At 47.7% G+C, this 18,044-nt stretch overlaps 1 protein-coding gene across 1 annotated transcript in view; it reads right to left on the bottom strand.

Annotated features, from left to right (window-relative positions):
* Positions 1-13,407: 13,407 nt before the first annotated feature.
* LOC130406509 (leucine-rich repeat-containing protein 75A-like) overlaps positions 13,408-18,044 on the bottom strand; it is a 139,534-nt gene continuing 134,897 nt past the window's right edge. The window contains 6 exon segments of the mRNA XM_056612132.1: positions 13,408-13,991; positions 14,095-14,153; positions 14,156-14,337; positions 14,378-14,543; positions 15,421-15,656; positions 15,659-15,693. Coding sequence (XP_056468107.1) covers positions 13,820-13,991; positions 14,095-14,153; positions 14,156-14,337; positions 14,378-14,543; positions 15,421-15,656; positions 15,659-15,693 — 850 coding nt within the window. The 3' untranslated portion in view covers positions 13,408-13,819.

Below are 18,044 nucleotides of genomic sequence, written 5' to 3'. Positions count from 1 at the left end.
GATATATATTGTTTATTTCGGGGATTTCGCGGCGTCTTGACGGGGAATAAATTATGCTCAGGGCCGGCTTGCAGACGCTTCGCGGCCGCTCACAACTGTGGGCCGGTCCAACTGACTTCGCAGGCCGCTACACAATTGCGGGCCGGTCCACCTGACCTCGCGGCCGACGGGAAATCTCCCGATCGTCCCGACGGCCACTCCGCCTCTGCCTAAGGGAGACGCCAGCCACCCTTCTGAGAAAACTCATCTCGGCGCTTGTACCCGCGATCTCGTCCTTTCTTTCATCACCCAACCCTCATGACCATAGGTGAGGATAGGAACGAAGATCGACGGTAGATAGAGAGCTTTGCCTTGCGGCTCAGCTCTCTTTTCGTAACAACAGTGCGGTAAAGGGAACGCAATACCGCCCTGCTGCTCCGATTCTCCGGCCAATCTCAGGCTCCATCGTACCCTCACTCACGAACAACACCCCGGGTACTTGAACTCCTCACTTGGGCTAAGGACTCATTTCCTACCCGGAGTAAGCAATCCACCGGTTTCCTGCTAAGAGTCATGGCCTCAGATTTAGTGGTGCTGATCCTCATCCCAGCCGCTTCACACTCGGCCGCCAGCCGATCTAGTGTGTGCTGAAGGTCACAGGCCGATGATCCAATGAGGACCACATCATCTGCAAAAAGCAGTGACGAGATCCTCAGACCACCGAACTAGTCTTCCAGAAACACTTTGGTGCCGACCGAAAGTCCTTCTCCAGGCTCTCCGAACTTCCCCACCCGCTGCTTAGCCTCCGACACGGCAGCAGCTGCAGCCCTTCGAGCCTGTCGGTACCCTGCAACGAGTCAGGAGTCCTCCAGGATATCATATCCCGGAAGGCCTCCTTCAATCGGACGGCTCCCTGACCACCGGTGTCCGCCACGGTGTCCAAGGGTTACCACCCTTGAGGAGCCTAAGACCCTGAGGCCACAGCTAGCCGCCGCAGCTTCAGCAATGGAGGCTTTGGACACCGCCCACTCCGGCTCATGCCCCCAACCTCCACAGGAATGCCAGAAAAACTCAGCCGGAGGTGTGAGTTGAAGATACCTAGGACGGTGGCCTCCTCCAGACGTTCCCAATTCACCCGCACTACTCGTTTGGGCTTACCAGGTCTATCCGGAAATTTCCCCCATTCCCAGATCCAACCACCCCCAGATGGTGTCGGTTGACAGCTCCGCCCCTCTCTTAACCCGAGTGTCCAAAACATGCGGCCTCAGATCAGATGACACGATCACGAAATCGATCTTTGGCCTAGGGTACTCTGGTACCAGGTACACTTATGAGCACCCTTGTGTTCGTTATGGATAATCCATGACTAGCACAGAAGTCCAATAACAACGACTTCTCGGGTTAGATCAGGCAGGCCGTTCCTCCCCAACGCCTCTCCAGGTGTCTCCATCGTTGCCCATGTGGGCAGCAGAACTACGGAGTCCCCTACTGGAGCCCCATACAGGACTCCATTCAGGGTCTCCAAGAAGGCCGAGTACTCTGAACTGCTGTGAACAACAGTCAGAGTTTTCCCCCTACAACCCTTAGGCGTAGGGAGGCGACCCTCTCGTCTACCGGGGTAAACTCCAACACCGCGGCACTCAGCTGGGGATTTATGAGAATCCCCACACCCGACCGGCGCCTCACGGCCTCGGCAACTCCGGAGAAGAATAGAGTCCAACCCCTATCCAGGAGTACGGTACCAGAGCTGAGACTGTGCGTGGAGGTAAGCCCCACCAGATCTTACTGATAGCGCTCCACCTCCCTCACAAGCTCCGGTTCCTTTCCCCACAGCGAGGTGACGTTCCACGTCCCCAGAGCCAGCTTCTGCCGCCCGGGTCTGGTCCGTCGAGACCCTGACCTTCGCTGCCACCCATGTGGCTGTGCACCCGACCCCAACAGGTCTTCCAACAGGTGGTGGGCCCATGGGATGAAGGGAGGGGGTGAGCCACCTAGTTTTTCGGGCTGTGCCCGACCGGGCTCCGTGGAAAACCCGGTCACCAGGCGCTCGCCATTGAGCCCTCCGTCTGGGCCAGGCTCCAGACGGGGGCCCGGGCTTCCTCCGGGCCGGGTCACATCTCCTCTTCCATTATTCATTGAGGTTTTTGAACCTACGTAACGTCACGTACGTGAAAAAAAACAACGAAGCTCCGAATACTGATTTAAGCTGATTTAAGAATATTTCAATAATTCGGCCAGCCCTAGAAATTAGCAAAGGACAGAATGGGTGCACTGAGCAACCGTTGCTTCAAGAACTCAAAAGCAGTTGACACTCTGCGGTCCACGTTACTGGTGCCGAGGAGCGGCTGGCGGTCCCTTGGAGAAGGTGATGGAGGGTGGCGGCGACCTTTGAAAAGGAAGCGATAAATCTCCTGTAATACCCTACAAAGCCCAGGAAGGAGCGTACCTGTTTGACAGTGGTGGGGACAGGCCAATCTTGGACAGCTCTCGTCTTCTCGGGATCGGTGGCCACCCCTCGGCCACTTATAACATGCTCCAGGTAGAGGTCCTGTCGCTGGAAGAACTGGCACTTCTTGGGCTGCAGCTTAAAGCCGTGCCTTCTGAGGCGTTCGAAAACCTGCTCCAAGTGTCTCAAAGTCAGGGGAGTAAATGATGACATCGTCCAGGTATATCAGCAGATGGTCGTGTACCTTGGCCCCAAGGCAACGCTGCATTAGTCGCTGGAATGTAGCGGTTACACAAACCAAAAAGCATCCGGGAGAGCTCATACAGGCCCAGTGGGTGACAAACGCAGTTTCTCCTGGTCAGGGGGTGCCACCCCGACCTGCCAGTACCCACTGGCTAAGTTTAGGGAGGGGAAAAATCTTTATGAGTCCCTGCGTTACGTCTCCGATAGTCTACACAGAAGCGCCATGAGCCATCTTTTTTCTTAACAAGGACTATTGCGGCGGCCCAGGGACTCGAACTCTCTTGAATCACCACTGTCCAACATACTCTTCAGCAGTCCGCGCAGTTCAGGGTACAATGTGGGTGGAACAGGTCTATACCATTCCCGGATGGGGGGTGCCGTGCCAGCAGGGATTAAAATTAACGACGTCCCGTCGTCCGGGGACATAATTATTGTCATCGGGAGGATTTTTATTCTCTCTCGGGTCGACCTCGGGAAGAAGAGAATTTTGTGGGCACTTATTTATTTTTTCTGTTTACGTTAACACTTTCTGCGAACCAGAACGTGTTCGCGGTCGGTGGAAAGTGATTAGGTTGATGGAAAAAGGACTGAGCTTCGTTCAATTGGCTGGCACGCTCGCGTTTGCGTTGTTCAGTGAGACGGGGGGGTAGATCCCCCGTTCGTCATGGCGCAGGCTTTCTTGGTTCAATGGAGAAGGCGGGGCTGCGCACAGAGTCTATACCTCTTTAGAATAACTGCATACTCCTGAATGTTTTTATGAATGACACCCGCATGCAAGAATGAGTTCACGTCTGAGTGTAGGCTACAAGCACGATTAACTTTTTACAAGTGCAAAAACGCTAAATATTCTTATTTTGCTGACCACTTGTTTTTATACCGACGAAAGCCTCATAAGGACAGTTCCTCTGATCGCACCATCTTTCAACATCTTTGTTTAATGCGACTGCATCACCTTCTCTTACATGATCAGCAGCTCGCGGATTTCTTTCTTTTCAGTTTGAACTGCTCATGATGATATGCTGCGTTGTCTCTTTGGAGACAGCGCAACACCCCCCCCCCCCCCCCCAATATCCTTCAAAAAAACAAACAATAAACTTCCAATGTGTGTAGGGTCCGGGAGGGTAAATTGGGGTTCTAGCTCAAGCAGGCAATTTACCAAGTGCAGTGTAAACGCGCGGACCATGCCTCGAAAAAGGCGTGCATAGGCAGTCTCACGCTGGTCGAGCAGTGCTTCCGTTCAAGCTGAGACGAGACGAGGATCACTGTGGTGGCGCTCTACTCTCGACCAGAGACGATGTTGCGCTGGCTGATGCCGCAAGAGCGGCAATCGGAATGTACCCAGCCCCAGCACATAGCATAGCCAGGCCCCAGCAACCCAGTACAATATGGAAGTGCTGGCCACCCACCTTGTCCCAGAGAGCCTAAGGTAAGCCAGTAACGTTAACTATAGAATCACCACCACCATTCTCGGCAACGATGATGCCTGCGAGTCTCGGGCAGAAAGCTTTTAGCTTTTTGGTTTTAACAGTGTAATTTAATTATACTGGTTATCCACCATCAACAAAACTGGTAGACTGTCAAAGTTGACGTTAGCAGGGCTATTACCTATTGCTTTAAAGGCCCACTATGCAGGATCGGGCATTTCTTCGCTGTTTTCTTGGTTTGGCACGCACATTTCTCTACACAGCGCCCCCTACAGCTTCGTAGTAGGTAATTTACAACACTGTCGTAACAACTCGTTGACGACCCTTCTCCATGCACTTCTACGCGAGCCATGTGCATTTGTTTTCAAAGAAGCCGGCGAATGCGTGGAGCCATGTCCGAAGTAGATGTTCATAAAGTGTAGGCAAGGTTATACATTTTTTAAATGGTGTATTTGTATTGCAATAAACATAAATCCATCCTTTTTACAGTTGACGGGGAGAATTTATTGTGTTGGCCAACATAATAATCGAAATAAACAAGAACCTGGATTCGGGGATTCAGTCTGTATCTGGGGGACGAGACAGACGAACAGCAAAACACCCATGGTAACAAAGGTGTTTATATGGTTGCAACCAAGCAAGCTAGAAACATACCAAACAAAACGGTCGAGAAAACAATTTTTACAGGGCTCACAACAAAATGGTTGAGCAAACACATTTGTACAGAGACTATCAACATCAAGAATACCACGAAGACAAAGTTCACCCAAGGGTACTTTCAATTTCAAAAGCAACACGGCCAAGTCGGCGTCTGATTTGCAGTCTTCTTTTTCTTTCAGTTCACGCTATTCCTGAAAAGCTTGCCCAACGTTTACTCGTGTCTGGCCTCTCTGTCGGTCAGTCTCCCTTTTCTCTTCTTCTGTTCCTCCGACATTGGGTTTCTCTGTCTCTTTTTAGTCGGCTGATCTATGATGAATGTAACAATCCCTTAGTTACTTGTGTTTATATCGAGCCGGTTCCGTGTTTGGGGGTCTGTGCCGTAAAGCAATTCGTTAGTTTGCGAGACCCGAGACTCCCGCGAGAGTGGGCGGCGGGTCACCGGCAGAAACATATTATTTTTCTCCGCCAAGATGCGCAAGGGGGAGTCGAAACAACGAACAATCGAACAAAAATGTATAATAGAACCATCGCAATGACTCTTAGCCTGTTATATTAAGGTAAATCAAGCCAAAAAAGTTCCCTTTCACTCGTGTCTGATCGCTTTTCTGGTCCATTCTTCTTTTGTTCCATCGACAGTCGCCTCTTGGGTCCCTTATCAGTCGATTGGTCCATGATGAATGCAACAATTGCCTCGCAACTGGCTGTTTATATCTAGCCGGTGCCATGTTTGGGTGTGTGTCTGTGCCGTAAAGCATTTTCGAAACTACAATCTGACTACATTTTCGAGGCACGATTGGATACTTCCGCTGCGTCACATCCGGATTGTGTCGGTCCGAACAGAGCAAGTTGCATGTGCGCTTTTTCCTTCGAGAGGCGACATGGGGCAATGACCACCCACCAAACGACCCAGAAATGGTTGCAGAACCATCAGAATAACTCTCAACCAGCATAACTGGTGATTGTGCTGATAAAGTAATTTTGGGTAAAAAAGTTGCATAGTGGGCCTTTAAATGGCAGTCCGTTAGCTTTAGAAATAGCCAGCTCTAGATCTATGTGTATTATCGTTATTTTGGCTTATAAATCACCTGATACTTTAAAGGAGCATTTCAACGGTGGAGGCATGAATATGTATTGAAATATATGTAGTTGAATACTGCTCGACTGTTTGAAAGTGCTTCCCAAGCTGAAGGAGCTGAAGGAGCTGCTACGTGTCATCCACAAACATTACACAGTCTCTTCTAAGGAGTCACGGGAGCTGGAAGAGGTCAGCAAGGCGATGGAGGTCTCCATTCTCAGGCCAGGGAACACTGAAGGTATTAATACAATAAAGATCTGTTTGTTATAATTTATTTTAATTGAGACAGTGTATTTTAGAGACTGTAAAATTTGTAAATATGCCGGTTCAGACAGCCAGGGAGGCTAGTTTTCAACCGTAGTCTAAGGCAGATGTTATGAGCACTAAAAATAAATAACATCATAAAATAATATCAATGTTGATGATAATGATGAATTAAAACCAAAGTGAAACTGATTGTCTAATCTCTGCTGTCTGATTGCAGGTACCCGCTGGCTACCACAAACATCGCATGCCCTGGAGGTCCTCATGAGGAACTACAAGCCTCTACTTGTACACTTCGAGAACCACACCAGTGATCCCCATGACAGGGAAGCAACTGCAGCCATAAAGGGGAGGGCAAAGCTTATGCTGAAGTCTCTGAAGCAGTACAGCACACTCCTCTTCATCCACCTCATGCTGGATATCCTTCAAGTTTCATAAAGACGGCCTCACACTCCAGATGGTCTCGGATGGGCTGCAGACGACATGCATGGTTTTGTAGCTATGCAGGTGAGGAACAATGTTCCCTTATTTTACATTATTGCATATTACATTAAGGCTGTAACAGCTCAAAGTCAGAGTTAATGATTTATTTAATATTATTTAATGTTGTTCATGTAATGCAGACAAACCCAGGCCCAAGGCTGCAGCGGTTCCTGACCGAAGTTGGGACTGGATCCGACTGGCAAGGTGTTGAGATCAACAGGACCAGCGCCGATGATGACAACTTTAACAACCTCAAGCTTCGCCTCACCAACAGCTTCTGTGAGTTTGCGTCAGAGCATTACAAGAGACATTCTGAAAGACACCAACGCCCTGGCTACATTTGGCACAGATGCACTGAATGCCATCATGGAGCATTTCTGCCCAGTCCTGGAGCCATGCAAGGACTTTGAATCTGAGGATGCAGCAAGGCGAGAGTGGCTTGACCGCAAGATCCTGGTTGCCCGTCGCTACAGGCATCTCGATTCCCAGGTGAGTGATCCTCCAGGGGTTTCCTCCACATTAACAGCAACATTGTACTTATATAGCACATTTCCTACAAGTTGATTGCAGCACAGTTTGCTTAGGTCCACAAATAATCCCAGTATAAAAACATGCAGGATGAACAGACTTTCAACCAATTCTCTCAGGTGCTGTGGCAGAGGCTGATCCAGGGTGCCATTGGAAGAGGCGGCCAGTTCCAGCACATGCAGGTGGTAGCAGAGATCAGCCTTGTCCTCCCATGAGCAGCTCCTGCTGCGAGCGTGGTTTCTCGTGCATGAAACGGGTGAAGTCGGGCTGGAGGTCTCGCCTAGCAAATGACACTGTGACCAGCCTCATGCTAATCGCTATGCATTGCCCTCCTCTGGACGAGTACAACTCAATAAAGGCGTAATGGTGGAGTACTGGCAGAAGGTCACGTAGACCACAGTTCTGCGACTGAGGGTGCTTGTCATCTGGACGGTTCAAAATGTTTTTCGGGACGGTTCCGGGACGGTGGTGAAAAAAAGTTAATTTTAATCCCTGCCCTAGGGGCACTGTGGGTTGGGGTATACGTTGTGTTCCCTCTCTTGTACACAGACTAAGAGGGACCAGGATATAAAAGGGGCCAAGGCATTGAGTTCGGGGCGCTCCTCACCCCGAGAACAGGAGTACCGATCACTGGACGCCGGCAGACGCAACGATTATCGCAGACCCACTTCTACCGGAGACAACTGCACAACAAGACCTCGCCACACCAGGAAGGACCCATCGGACGTTCTTCAGTTCCCGACAACGCCTCTCAGTCCCGTTGGAAAGGGACGTAACATAGCCGTAAGCTTTGACTGAATTAGATTCCGAGAACGTCCACACCACCCAGAAGCATTGTTTATGTCCTGTCTGTTCCATCTAGAAGTCACCCTCCGTTCTGGGGGGGATCTTCTAGCCTGCTCGGCCTCCGTGACCGGCGAGGGACTTCGTAGACGGACGGATCCCTACACCACGTCGCACAGCAGTGTTTGTGTTTGTTTGTTTTCCAACTCGCCGTTCGAGGGACTAGTTTGGCGTGAGTTGGAACGGACGATTTAGGACTTTACTATTTGTTGTTTTGTTGGTTTATATATATATCATAGTGTATCTTTGAGTCCATCCTACCTGTGTGGGATTCCTATCGTATAGGGGGGGGTAGTAGTATGGCAAGCACTGCGTGATACTAGGCCTATTGGTTCAGCGAGGCCCTGGTTTTTCCCTAATAATCAAGTGTGGTGGTGATGATTATGCATGACTAGGTGGGTTCATAACCCTGATTTTCGTGTTCTTGAGGTTGGTCCCCCCTCACGTGTGTTCAGGGGGCTGTGTGCAATGTTCAGTTTGTGCTGTGTGCAGCAATTTACAGGCTTGCAGTGCGTCCAGTCAGGGCAGGGTGTGCAGTGTGCTGAAGTAGGCTCGACATAGTAGGGTTTATGGTAATAGCGTAGCACCAGTCTACCCCCTGGCCTAGAGCCATTCCTTCTCCCCCTCCCACATAAGTGATACTCAATCTTACAGAGAGTGTCATATGATTGTGCTAATAAAGAATTTTGTTAATTGATCCATTGACTGCTGTTGTGGTATTTGGGGGATTCCTAGTAAGAGGTTTGCGCGACATCTCTTTTGGCGTTGTCGGCAGGATCCCCCAATTCATCACAACATGTCTGTCCTGCTTGACGGTCATGCTGAGTCCGAAGAGCGTCCAGGGGGTAGCCTAGAGCAGGGGTCTGTTAGACCACGAATGAACACAGTGATGATGCCATGGTTTATGAGCTCCTCTTGGGTCCCTAAGTTCACAGGCGAGGACGACAGTCTTCCATTAAGCAAATGGCATCCTAAAGTAAGGTCCTACCTCAGAGCACAGGGACTAGACCATAGTCAGACAGTAGACTTTGTGTTAGATACGCTAGAAGGGAAAGCTCACCGACAAGTCATGTTGCTTCCCCCCGAACGGAGACAGTCAGAGGAAACTATTCTGGCGGAGTTGACTAAATTACACGGAGACACTAGGACATCATCCAGCGTCCGTGCAGATTTCTTTGCCTGTAGACAAGAACAGGGGGAGGGAGTGGAAACTTTTACGTTGCGTCTTTTTGAATGTTTCTCCAGATGGCAGAGGTACTCCCCCGACACCACAGGCCCTCGAGATGAGGTCCTGAAGGATCACTTCGTTAAGGGCCTAAGGGAGGGCCCACTGAAGATCGAGCTGGAGTGACATGGCCGACGTAACCCCACGGTGACCTTTGAAGCTCTCTGCACAGTGGCTGAGGCAATGGAGAAGGAGACAACCAGGAGGGAAACGCTGGCTTGCAGGGCCTATGTGGCCCCCCCCATCACACCCACCCACCAGGGATCCATCCCTCCATCGGAGTGGGACCAGCTGAAGGACGCTCTCCGCGCTGAGCTGAAACAGGAGATACAAAGCCAGGTGTTTCTCTTGAGCAAGACCATCGCATCGGAGATATGCAGCCAGTTACAGCAGGAACAAGCCCTGGCCCCTCGAAGTAACTACCAGCCACCCCGGGGAGGACAACCGACAGGACGAGAGACCCGATCGTTCTAGTGGGATAACCAAGGGCGCCCCCTATGTGCTGAGTGTGGAGCCGCTGGCCACGTTCAACGCTACTGCCCACGACAACGCTCCAACCGGTCGGGTTTTCCTGCTCCTCGGCCACTGTAGGGCAGGTGACCGAAGAGGGTAGCCCCAGCGAGACCCTAGAAAAGCCCTCCTTGGTGGGCCAATGCCCGAAGTGGAGCTGACGATCCACGGGAAGAACAAAGGGATAGTGATTGTAGAGGACAGCTGTATGGGGACAGAGTATGGCCTTCTAGGGATGAATGTGATCAAAGACTGTTGGGAGAAGCTTTTCCTAAATGGCCATCCTTGGGAAATGGCGTTCAAGTCCACCGTACCCCAAGCCTCGGTCAAGGCGTGGGACAAGGCTTTTGCCATATGCAAGAGGATCCAGGCCCCAGAAGAGCCCCTCCAAGTAATGGCAAGGCTGACTCAGCAGAGCCCCATCTCCATTCCCCCACGCACGGAGATGATTGTCTGGACCGTTGTTTCCCATGTAGCTGGCTCCCCTGACCACCTCGTTCTGTTGGAAGACCTCCCAGACGATACCGGAGCAGAGGAACGCGGTTGGCAAGTGGCCCGGACCTTGACCTGGGCACGAGGAGGTAAAGTCCCAGTACGTATCTGTAATCCCCAACTGTTCCCTGTGCTTCTCCCCGACCGACATGCGTTGGCAACCGTTTCTTTGGTTGACCCCTCAGACGTCCAGGGGCGGAACCATTTGGTGCTACGAGACTCGACCCCAGGAGTGGTGGAGGTGGATGTGCGGGCCGTATGCGAGGGCCCAGCGAGAGAGACACCACCGCATGGCGGGGAGAGCACGGAACTTCTTCCAGGGCAGTCGGAACAGTTCTCTGCCTTGCTACGGAAGTGGCCAGGGGTGTTTGCTGCCCACGAGGAGGGCTTTGGTTTTACCACGGCCGTGCAACATCGTATCCCTACCGGCACTAGGGCAGGGAATATTGGCTCTAGCCAGAGTCTATTGTTCGTTATCTGGGGGGAATAATAATAATAATACATTTAATTTAGAGGAATCAACTGTCTTTGCCGTTCATGTACTTTTCCCCCTAGTCGCCTTCCGTGACATTTGCCTTAAATGCTAATTTTCAAGTCGATATTTAAAAAGAAACAAAGTTTATGTATTGGTTTGGCTTTCGCCTCTCTAAACTGGGATTTAGGGGTACACTCATTTCTGTAGAGTCCGTTTTGATGGTGATCTTCACCAGTCAATCGATCCCTGTCGTCCAGTGCACAGAAAATATGTGTGTTTTAACACAGGTTTTAGATGCTGCAATCCAGTTTATTTCAAAGTTTGAAGTATAAATTATTATAGAGCAGGTGTTACATGCAGACCCGTAGGATATCTCTTGAATGTGTTTGGTGATGGCTGGTTTAACCTGTGGCATTGGTTCAATACAACAGGTGTGCAGCCTCACCCAGAGTCTAATCAGTCTGATTCTTAAATTAACTAACCGCTTTTATCACTTCTATCTATTATTATTATACTTTTATCATACTTACCAAGCTCACCCTTTATGCAAAGTATGGAAGCCTCATGGTGCTGTAAATATAGTCTGAATCTGCTGGGTGAGGTCTGCTGTGGCTCTCTGGCACAATGCTCTGCAAGAGGTCTACTGTTTGAATCCGTCCTAGACCAAACATATTGAGACACGGCTCATATGATGTCCACCATGGTGTAATCATGAGGCCATGCTCTCTTTATATAGGATCCTGTTATCATTGTGTGCAACTTTAATTTTATTGGAGATTTGTCCTCTGAGAAATACCCCCCCCCCCCGAAAATACATTTTCATGTTATAGAATTTAATTGTAACATTCATGGTAAAACAACAAACCAAATGTTTACTATTGATAATAATGCCAGTCTTTCATATTCAAATTGGATAATCCAAAATAGAAAAGAATACCAAAATAGGAGATGTGTTCAAGGAAAAGAGAGAAGAAAGGATGGTAAAGAAAATAAAAAAGCAGGGATGAGGAAACAACCACCATTTGCATGTTATATATCTTCAGTGTTCATTCTTTGTGTCTTCAGTCCTTTCGCACAATCAGAAATACCCTCTTCATCATCATAAATTATTGTCATTCACTCATTTGAAGTTTTATGTTGGTGTGTGCTTCTAAAGACAGCAGAGGATTCCTGGAAAGGTTGGCAATACATGAGTGATAAGGTTGGTGGCAGACTGTGATTGAGGAAAGGAATCCCTGTGCAGAACCATTGGACGGTGAAACACAAACCTAAAGCAAGCTAAACACAGGCTGATCTAACACCACACAGCTGCAGCCAGAGATGAACGGCAGTTTTAAGGTAATTAGGTAACTACTGTGTGGCCTACTGCTCCAGAATGTTACGTTGCTTTACTGTTCATCTCATCAATGCTACAGTAAAATTGAGGAGATCTTTGTTGCAGTTCAGCAAGGCTACGATTGCTTAGTGTAAAGCATGTTTTAGAATGTTAGTTCATATTCTATGGATCATGTGTTCATTCTGATATTGAGAGTAGTAAATTAATTGTAAGGGTTAACATTTCATTTCCTGATTCATTTTTTCTGGAAAAGTGTTATAATAGCAGATAGAAAAACCACATAAACCTGAGAATGGCTTATAGAATAACCCAGAAGTTTTTAAGAAGCTGTGTTATTTTTCATACAACAGAGACATTTTAAATAGGCTAATAGGTTATGGACTGTTACCAAACACATTTTGATGTGTGGTGGCAATATAAAAAAAGATCAACAATTACCAAGTGAGGAATGTGTGGTTCCTCTTGGTTGAGCATAGAATGGCTTTAATTGCAGAAATGGAATCGATCCAATTTGAGGGACTTTCTCACATTACCTGTTTTGAATCATCATTCTTTCATGATGTAGACTGGCAATCGTTTGACAAAGGGTTGCTTGTTACCTGAAATATTTATATTAAGAATGTTAGACATTCACTTTAGTATACAATTCCTCTATATGAGTGAACTAAGAATGAACATGTGCAGTATATGGAGAACGCCATCTTATGTTTTGCCTCGGCTCAACAATTGTTAAGACTACTTGATAAGACTACTTGATACAAGTGGGTAGAAGCAATAGCCGTGGGAAAGCTACATACTGCATATAAGGGAATAATAGTTGGGGGTCAACCCCACACAGAACAGTGGAGCTTCACTGTACCTCACAACCTCACTGTATATGAGCTACATCACATCTAACCCATATACTGCATTGCAAAAGCATGTGATGCATACATTTGTATGGTACTGCAGAGCAAGAAAAAAATGACTTATTGATATTCAGCACTTTGTCTAATTACATAAACAAAACATAGGACTTTACATGTGGCAGCACTGATATCAAGGACGGCTAGACACTCTCAACTGGAGAGGCTTGTCCCCAAACTTTACATTTGATTGGACAACCACCAGTGCTTACTTTCTAAAACAACCAGATGTTCTAATTTATTTACTTAAGAGTAAATATCTTTTTAAATCTTTTTAGTGTGTTGGAGAGTTTGGCTTCTAGGAGAATAACTGGTAAAGTGTAGCATTGATCCAGGGATAGGTCTTGACAGCTGTTTCTTTATCAAAGCTGTTTCTTGCCATATATTCTATGTTATATTTTGGTTATATTTATTCTTTCTATATGCCAGTGCATATAATAACAGCCTTGTTGTTTGATGTTTTGTACTAAGTTATAGTTAGGTACATTTTTGACATTTTACTTACTCTCTCTTCTCTTTTTTAGATATTAATCACTTTCACACGATAATAAAATTTCACAGGCACATGGGTATTCCTCCACCTGCAGGAAAGGAATATTAATGTTACACATGGCAGAGGGAACATTCTACCTGGTTTACCCAAGCTTTATATTAACACTGGAAGTCCTGTTCTACTCTTGGAATCCTTGGTGTCTGCAAACCTAAACAAGCCACAAGTCATCAGCAAACGGCCTTATGAGCCACAGTTCCTAGGGCCCCTCCTGATAGGTGGCAGAGCAGCCCACCGTACAAAGCTTGGTCCCACCTTCCACTAGGTTCTTCTGTCCACAAGGTACCCCAGTGGACCTGGAACATGAGAAATGTTCTACATCCCTATGGGAGCTCCTCTAGAAGAGCTCTGTAGTCTCTACGGACCACGGGACCACGGCAATCAGGTCAAATGCTGCACTTGCTTGGCGGCGTCCCCCAGGTCATCGGCCTCCACTCTCATTGGCCCGACGGCCCCGGAAGAGGAGAGCTGCGATTGGCTGGAGAAGGACAGGCGTGAGGAGTGGCTCTGTGTGTCGTCTTCCTTGTCAGCCTTCAGAGCCTTCTTTCTGCGTTGACCACCCCCCCTTCTTTCTCCTCCCCCCCACCCTCCTTGTGTCCGTCTTCCTCCTCTTCCTCCTCCTCCTCACCGGCCCTTATGCACCTCCTCCTCCTTCTCCTCTCCCAGCCCTTCCTCCTCTCCCTGGATCCTCGAGGGTCCACATGCTCCTCCTCCTCCCATCTCGTCCTCAGGGCCTCTCGCCTCACGGTCAAAGTCGAGCAGCTCCTCCATCATCTCCTCTATCTCTAGCTCCCCGTCCATCTCCTCCTCCACCTCCGACCGCAGCTCGTCCATGCTCTCTGTGCGGTTGGCCTCGTCGTCCGTCGCCCCCTCCTCCTCTCCTCCTGTCCGGCCCGCGGCTGCCCCCCCTGCTCCCCTCCCGCCCTCCTCTTGGGCCGCTCAGGGGGCTCACTGGCTTGGCTCTCCCGAATTCCAGGATGGTGGGCAGGTTGCCCTGCTTGGGGCAGCGCTTCCGCAGGCTGACCAGGAAGGGCTGCGGCAGGGAGAAGATGTCCACATTGTTGCCCAGGTCGATCCACGTCAAGCTGGGGAAGCTCCCAGGGTCCTAGGAAGTCAATTAGTGGTTACTACGGTTCTTTTAAGACTAAATGGATCATCATGGATGGATCAGCTCAACACATTTGAAAAAGTCTTATAGGCCTTTGAAAGTAAAGATATAATGGTTAAATATTGGACTCCAAGTCCAAGATAACTTTGCTTGTTGTTAGGATGTCGGACTGTAGCATACCGAAATCTGAAGCTCTATGATTGACAGTAGAGAGAAGACACTGCTTGCCCTTTCAGTGCTGATTGTATGTTTAAATTAGTTCACTATTCAGATTTCCGTTACCTTAGAATGAGCCCTTTATATCTACATACGTGCAAGGCCTCTTCCATGGAGGCCGCCATGTCAGTAGCCCAGAATGGACCAACAGCTCTAGAGAGAACGCCTTAAAAATGTCCTCGCTTTGGTCTAAGAGTTGTAGGAAAGAGAGTTGGTATCCAAAACGAAACTTTAGCAATACAACAGCACACCGTCATGTTACCCAAAACAACCTATATTCACTTACCGCAGTGAATATAATGTTTACTTGCAGTGCAAGTAAACATTGGCTTGAAGGGCCGACTGCGATCAAGATGATTGATCAGAACATTTAATAGATAGTGATCATTAGAGGTATTTCAATGTAGTTGACGACTGCGGATGATCAATACATTTGATAGATAGTAATAATTAGAGGTCCTTGAATTGTTTGTAAATAAACTTAAGTAGGAGCTTTCCTCCGCCAACATCAAACCAACAAATTTTCCCACCAACTATCCAAAACCTGAACACAAAAACAAAAAACAAAGCAAAGTAAAAAAGGTATAAACTAAACCCACAAACACAGACATATAAATATATAAATAAACCCACATAGTCCATTAAAGGAGAGCTGTACCTTCAGGGCGTCGGTGAGCTCCTTCAGCACGGCCCTGGTCAGCCGGTTTCCGTTGAGAGCCAGGGTCTCCAGGTGTGGCAGGCCGGCCAGCGTGGGCAGCAGCAGCAGGAAGGCCTCGTCTGTGAGCTCGGTGAAGCCCATCTCCAAGCTGACCATGCTGGCCGCGTGGCGCCGCAGGTGGCCGCAAAGGCGCTCCATGTCCCTCGCTGCCAACGGGAGGCCTGATAGGTCCAGGGCCCGCTGGGGGGCGGGGCTGAGAGCACCAGCTTCAGACTGGAGACATTAAGAAATGTGTGACATATTATATTTTATATTAATCATAGCAGGGGCTAAGTCATTGCAGTACAATCTAATTAGATGGACAGGGAAGTTCCATTTCACAACGGTATTCAGTAGAAATTACATGAAAAAATGCATTAAAAGATTAGTCAACAATTCATTGCATATTTTGTATAAAAACAAAGGCTACAGCAATTAACCAAGTTAATGGAAGCTAAAGACATAAAACAGAGGCAGGGATCTTGGTGAATTAAACACCAAAGTGGACAGAATGAAAGAAGATTTTGCTCTCATGTCGGCAGATACTGAAATCCATCTTCTCCCACAAACATGCCGCCCCTGATGAAATGGGGTCCAGTTTGTTCTGTATAGTTGCTTCTTCAAAACTAGTGCCAGTGACAACACAAGGTGGAAATTTGTCTGACGCTTTCTCTGATGACAAGTTACCCTTCACGTAGATGACAGGCAATAAACAGATGATAATATCATTGAATGGACAAACCAAATGCTAACCCAGTGAATGCACAACGAAGAACTTAAGAAACTTTTCTTGATCTGGGTAAGACAGACTTTTCCGAAAATGTGAAAATAATAGGAACAGCTCTAGGGGGATGGAGTTTCAGTTAGTCCCCGAAACAGTCTGCAAAATTTCTAAATAGCAGCGGTACCCAAGGAAAGTGTAGAACTCGACGGACCAATTAATACAGTTCAATCGGAGATAGATTGAATAACGATGTGAAAAGATAAACACAAATTGGCACGCAATTCTTTCTCTGGAGAATATGTTTTTGCTTTGTGATGGAAAATCTACATGTTGTATTGTTTTGGTCTATATGAATTTAAGTTTTGTTGCTATTCTGTGTAATTTATATAGTGTCTGCCTTCTGCTCTCCTTTTGGGTCATTTAAAGTGTGAACCCCGAGAGTCGTGTGATGCATTTTATTGCCTGCCTGTTCCTATCTTTTCGTGTGTCATCTCCCAAGCAATGCTTTGAAGTATGGGCCTGTTCTTCGACACTCTGGCTAGCGTAAACAAAGCCAGAGGTTACATGGCACGGCCGCCGACCCCACCTTAGACTCGGGGGGGGGAGCTTCAACTGTAAAGATAACAATCTGGTGAACAAAGACTTTTAGTATTGGGGGACCACCCCCTTCAGGACCCAAACGAAGTGAATAAGAACTCATTGATTGGAAGACTCAGTGGACTTGTCTGAGCGTACCTTCAGAGAATGAAGTAACACGCAAAGAGGAGCTCCCATCTGAGGCCTCAGATTATTGTAATGTATGCCTGTTATGTTGTTTGTTGATGCATGTTGTGATGTATCTTTGTTCGTACTTTTATTACAAATATATATAACCACTAATTGTCAACAGTATTGTGTGCTTTTTGCATCTAAATATCTCATCTGCTTAGACGCAATATCTGATACAGAAATTGCCACGACAGTTGGGGGCTCGTCCGGGATATCTAACCTGAAGATTCTACGAAATATCAGCTTCCAAGACAGGTCTGAGGATTCGTTCTCAGTCCCAAAGCTCTACCTCGCCTCCAGGTGACTGTAACCAGACTAATGGGGTCGAGGAGGGGGTGCCTGTGGGGGATAAACTAGTGGTTCTTCAGTACGGTATCCAAAGGAAAAAAGAATTCGAGCAGGTGAGATCACAATACTATTAAAGCTTCAAAATTAAATCCGTTACAGGAACGGTATATAAATGTTTCGGTAAACGTAAACTTATATCTGAACTTAGGCCTCGTTCAAAGAAACTCTGTTATAGGAACATGCGGTAGCTCCGTTTCGCTTCCGTCAATATATATATGGCTATATAGGTAACAGAAAGGGCAGCTAGAGTCTGTCAGGGACGGTAAAGGGAAACCCGTTGAAGCGCGCTTGGTGTTATAATATAATATAAATAATAATAATAGGTATTCATTAATAAATATATGTATAGTGTGTAGTAACAAGGAGGTTTCGGCGATATCAGATAATGTGTTAAATAATAACTAGTGTAAAAGGATCTAAAATATGGGGAACAAATCTGGAAAAACTGAGATAACGGGACCTGCGAAGGTGATGTTGGAGAAGCATGGTGAAGCGGCTCTGGAGGGTTTAAAATATTGGCGCAAACTGGGCTTTCCTGAGATGGGGAGTTTTAACTTAAAACGGTTGTTGAAGTTTTAATTATGTTGGTGTGCATTTCATTTGAGGGAAAGAGAGAGCCAGGATAGAGAAAAAAAAATCAGCCAGGGACAGAGAGCGTAGAGACTAGAGAGTGTAGGAATATTTTTATCTCAATTTCACCCGAGATGTAGACCCGGACCTGGACTGCACCGGCGGACCGCGTGCG

Source organism: Gadus chalcogrammus, chromosome 16 (genome assembly GCF_026213295.1).
Source record: "Gadus chalcogrammus isolate NIFS_2021 chromosome 16, NIFS_Gcha_1.0, whole genome shotgun sequence".
In the NCBI taxonomy this organism is placed as follows: Eukaryota; Metazoa; Chordata; class Actinopteri; order Gadiformes; family Gadidae; genus Gadus; species Gadus chalcogrammus.
The sequence above is the reverse complement of the archived record's forward strand: the minus strand, read 5'-3'. Positions and strand labels throughout refer to the sequence as shown.